The sequence below is a fragment of the Nannobrachium achirus genome, assembly GCF_963921795.1.
Source record: "Nannobrachium achirus genome assembly, chromosome: 18".
NCBI lineage: Eukaryota > Metazoa > Chordata > Actinopteri > Myctophiformes > Myctophidae > Nannobrachium > Nannobrachium achirus.
Window position 1 is genome coordinate 11013083 of NC_137825.1, and position 5620 is coordinate 11018702.

General features: G+C 43.5%; 1 protein-coding gene across 1 annotated transcript in view; it reads right to left on the reverse strand.

Annotated features, from left to right (window-relative positions):
• The window catches only part of nrap (nebulin-related anchoring protein), a gene marked incomplete at both ends in the record, with an annotated part of 157142 nt that overhangs the window by 54269 nt on the left and 97253 nt on the right, over positions 1–5620 (reverse strand). Inside the window, one exon of the mRNA XM_080747183.1 lies at positions 1230–1334. Coding sequence (XP_080603309.1) covers positions 1230–1334 — 105 coding nt within the window. The remainder of the gene's footprint in view (positions 1–1229; positions 1335–5620) is intronic.

The window sequence follows — 5620 nt, forward strand, 5'->3', positions numbered from 1 at the left end:
TCCCATCCAACACACTACAGACTAATCCCAGGATGTTTAGTGCTGTTATCATCACAAGCGACGAGGTAGTTAAAATATATCAGTTATTACTTCCTTCATGAAGAATGTTTAGTTCCGTTATTATCACAACAGGTGAAGAGGTAGGTAGTTTTCATTCAATCGGTTATTACTTCCAGCGCGGAATTGTGGCGGCTGTTCGGCCGAAGTACAGCTGGAAGTTACCTTGCACCAGAAACTCCACCATAACATGGTAGGAGGAAAAGAGATGTACGGGTAAGGGTGGGGGTGAGTAGATTGTAAAGAGAGAGGGAGGGGTCAGGTGTTGGCTCAGAGCTGGTGGTGTGGCTCAGGGAGGGACCTCGCTCAAAGCCTGATGCTGCATTCACACTAGCAGCGACAAAGCTACAGTACAATACGTCCCAGCGCGGTCGGCCGCATTACTGGTGATTCGCCGTCACGCGGTGACAGTTTCACGTCACTGGCTGCCAATGAAAATGACACATATAGCCTGTTCCTTTGACGTCGCTATAGTGTGGAACGCAGCATTTAGGAGCAGCTGAGACGAGAGTCTGGGCAGATTTTTGACCACATGCTTAGAAAGGAGGGGAAGAGACAACATGGACAGCCAGCACAACATGCACATACAGAACCAGCAAGCGTTGCATTGCAATGAAACACATACACATTATCACACAGATCGCACAATGAAGCTTGTCTTATCTGTCCTCCCAGATAATGCATTGACACAAGAGTCTCCAGTCTCATTATGATGACTTCATAGATTGCTTCTCAACATATTTTGAACAGTTCTCAAGGACCATCCCACCTCCTCATAATTCATAATTAATACATTTATAAATATTACAACAATAAGAATTAGTATTATTAAGTCAGACTCATACTTAGTTGAGCGCCGATGTTGTGCAACAAACATAGCTGATCAACAAGCTCACAGTGCATCACACTGCGATGCACTATGGCTTGTAGATCTGCTATTTTTGGCACACGACAATCATCAATCTGACGCATTCCTGACCGCGTCACTGCTGGCATGCCAATAATCACGCACACCCTCTTGTGTAAGATTGCTTAATTTAAACATTATTTTTTATACATTTAACAAACGAAAAAATTATATATTTCAAAACATTTCCCATGGACCAACTCCTGTAATCATGGACCACCGGTGGTCCGTAGATCGGTGGTTGACGACGCTCAGCGGAGCTCACCTGGCTAGCCATCAGCTGGGCTAGGCGAGCCTTCTCCAGCTCCATGGACCTCATGTCAACGTGGAAGGTGGACATGAAGCGCTCGCCATCTTCACGATACTTCAGCTGCACAGCAGGGTGCACACACACACACACACACACACACACACACACGTAGACGACAAAGACATGAAGCATTAAGCCAAAACGCCAGCGCAGTGAGCGCACGTACAGTAGGCTAGCGCTCGTATACAGCTGCACAGGTACAGTATGATAACACACAAATGCATACATGCACATCCTGCACATAAACATAAACACATGAATGACACGCCCACAAACAAAGCATCCATTTTGGTTGCATGGATGTGTGTTGACAGTGACAGAACGTGTTGCATGTACCTTCACATTGACCACTATCAATTTAACAGCATATGGTAAAATGAAATGCATAGACCAAATTCACAGCCCAAATACCAAACATCTTGCAAGGGAGGAGCTGGACGCAGCTCCCCGGAAATAAACTATTTTGTGTTGTTGAACCCCAAAAACTAAAACCGAAAAAGACTCAACAAGACTTGGATGTAATATTTGAGCACTCATTAATAAGTACAAAAAATCACCTGTTAATTAACACAGTATTAATATTTCGGCCTATTGGCCTTTATCAGAGCATCAAGCCGACTCGGCAAGAAATCATTTTGTGTCTGGCCAAAATGTATTTGTGAAATTGAGGCCTTTGGCTTTATTTATAGTCCACGGTTAAAGATTGACATGGAGCGCGGGGAGAGAGAATCAGGGAGTGACACGCAGCAACGGTCCACCAGGCTTAATGAGTGCATCAACCAATCCTTGGATGTTGAGTCTTTTCAAGCACTATATAGCTCTATCTCTATCATCATTGAACCAGATAACCTGAACAGACGCCTGAGATGTATTAATATATCTGCGCACGGCCAGAGATTTCCCCCTCCAGTCAGTCAACCTGCATGGAGCAGTGGTAGAGCGGAGCGGGAAGTGGTTGATCCATGATATACAAAACTGAACCACAAGATCTAAATGTGTTCAAATCTAATATTAGTAGAGTGGCATTAAAAGAGATTATTGTGGCACATGAGTTGGCAGAGAGAGAGAGAGAGAGAGAGAGAGAGAGAGAGAGAGAGAGAGAGAGAGAGAGAGAGAGAGAGAGAGAGAGAGAGAGAGAGAGAGAGGGGTGTGATCATACAGTGGTGTCACAAGGCCAATCTACAAGCGCAACCAATCTATTTCCGCTGTTCTTAGAAAATATTAAGAGGATAGGCTTCATTTGCGGTCTGTAGAGTATATCGGCATAACGATAGTCTATAGTAATGAGATGCCCAACATTGGGATGCCAGAGGTTGAGTTGTTCAGAAGCTGTATGTACTGTATGTAATACATGTGTCCTCAGCTAGCATGACCTGGTTGAATCCTGCCTTAGCTGGCACGTCAACCCTTCACTTGCTGTTCCTAAAAAGGCATTTATTGTGTCTGAGAGCTCTGGGCTCCAATCTGGGTCATCTAATCCTGAAGTTCTCCAACTGCTTAGGAGCTGGATGTGCTTTGGTAACTCAGTTGTTTCTCAAAATATTTTCATGTCAAGGAGCCCCAAATTAATATGTAGGCTACTTGGATACAGCGTGAACCCCCATCTAAAATATATGTGCCAGGGACCACCCAGTACCAGATTTTTGCTAAGCGATGCTTTATCAGGTCATTTTGCTGGGGATCCCCTGGACCACCTCGAGGACCCTTTTGGGGTCCCTGGACCCCACTTTGAGAACCACTGTTAACTAATAAGTACCAACACAACAGCAGATCGAAATCCTGCGTCCCTGAGCTTTCATTCATTTCTTTTTTTTTCAGCACAGGCTAAAACTCGGCCATCAGTCGTGCTCTAAATATTGGTTTAACTGACACTAATCTGATATAATTATGTGTGGACCGATTCCACTTTTTCATGACATGAAAGTGGTCAGTCGCCAATCCCAAATACGCTCAGTAAAATTTATATTTCTGGAGCAGTTTCATAGTGAGCAGGATTTGACCGCTTGAAGTGGCAGAAACATATCCTAAAATTACACCACTCAATCCTTATGGCCTATGGCAGCTGTTTTAAACAACCAAATATCCAATTACAATGCATCCGTCCCTCTGGGTTATGGGATCTAAACAGCCGTCCAGCGTCCCTCCTGGCTATAGAATTCATGTCACTTGTAAACACAACTCTTTGCACGCTGCCTTTACTGTAGTGATAAGAGGTGAAATGCTCCAAAAAACACTCCGAACACAAGGAGCTCACATGAAAGCGCATTATTGGTGTGCTTCACCGATACAGAGGGCTGTATTTTGATTGTCTATATGTACCAGCTCTTATGCCTTAACTTAAAGGCTGGTCCATAGTGTCTCCAACCACCAAACCTTTCGTCGAAGAGTTCTGACTTTCCGACGTGCAACTTTCCGAACTCTAATTCGAGGTAATGCTTTTCAGAAGGTTCGGTGGTCGGAGACAGTATGGACACTACAGGCCTTTTAAGTTAAAGCATGAGAGCTGGTACTATCAAAACAGAGCCCAGAGTCTATCAGTCTGGTATATCTCTGGCCTGCTCTGCTGTCTATATCTCAATGCTCTGAATCATTCCGGGTGTTCTGCCCCTCATGGCACCCTGACCACGTGGATGGACTCAGAAAAACACACCCACACCCACTGATCCACACACTCAGACAGAGAGACAGACAAACAGACAGGCGGGAACAGGTGGGAGGGCAGAGGAGAGGAAGGGGTATAATTTTAACCCACAGGAGCATAAAAAGGGGGGTTGGGTTGGGGGGGGGGGGGGGTGTCACGCCACTGAAATAAACTAAGACCCTCTCCATACCAAAGCCTTGCAGTCACCAATGACCCAGTAGCTGTATAGGAGCTGACTGTACCTCTCTTTCTGTCTCGCTTTCTCCCTCCCTCCCTCCCTCTCCCCTTTCTCTCTGTCTCTCTCTCATCTTTCTCCTCTCTCTCTCTCTCTGTCTCTCTCTCATCTTTCTCCTCTCTCTCTCTCTCTCTCTCTCTCTCTCTCTCTCTCTCTCTCTCTCTCTCTCAAGACGGAGATAGAGCTGAGTTTTCTGTGATTTTATGAGGAGCAGGACAGTAATGGATATGTCCACTGCTGATGTGGCTCTCTCTTGCGTGTGTGTGTGTGTGTGTGTGTGTGTGTGTGTGTGTGTGTGTGTGTGTGTGTGTGTGTGTGTGTGTGTGTGTGTGTGTGTGTGTGTGCGTGCGTGTGTGCGTGCTATACTGTAGGTCAACTGCATTTTAAACTGACACCAACTGATCCTAAATGATAACTGAAAAGACATTAATGAACAGCTCAACGCTGCTAATCAACAAGAACAACAAAGGTCATGTCTTACGCTTTCATACAGTCCTGTGACTTCGCCAATCTACAAGCTCTCAATATCAATATTATATCTTCGTGTGATATTGTGATATGAGACTACATATTGTCTGCATCAAAATATTGTGATATGAGACTTCATATTATAAAGTGGGGATGCACCGAATATTGGGCCAATAGATTTTACATCCGAATTACGATTACTGAATACTGAATACCGAATACTACCAAATACTATATAGGCTATTCAATATTGTATTATTATATATTTTTTTACATTGATATTTCTTTATTATGCAATAATTCAACTGTATGGCATGTTAATATTTCATTTTATTACAATTTACTACACAATCGTAAATAAATAATTCTACACAATAAATATGGACCCTTATAGGTTTTGCCATAATCATGAGGCTCTACAAAAAGAGGCACAGCCATGACAGCAATGGTAAACATTTCTTTTTAAATATATATAGAATTCGGCTATTCGTTATTCAGTTTTCGCTCAAGTGTTTCCTATTTGGTTTCGGACAAGGTCCTTTGGAAAATAGCTCAAACAGCCAACATACAAGCTCACAAAGTGACATCGCCACATGTTGTGCGCTTGTAAGTCACTTGAACCTTAATCAGGCATTGATGAAGGTTCGAATGGCCGAAACGTATCTACATTAAACATTTTTTGTTGTAAGTGAAGTGAAGTGAGTGCGGGACTCCCCTTTTTAAGTTCATTACTCCGACACACCTGTCCATTTTTGTAGGTGTGCAAAAGGACCTTTCCTACTAGAATAATTATATTATCGTCACAATATTGATTATTGTCTCACTGTGAAATAGGATGTTATCAACATCGCCCAGCCCTAATGTAAACACAGACTGGCATCATGTCCCAAAGACAAAGGTTCCATCACTCATTGGACGATGACATGAGTCACAGACAATGTCCTTGACTCTTGTGACTCAATGCTCTTAATTCTCTCATGCTGTCAATGAGGTGGTGTTGTT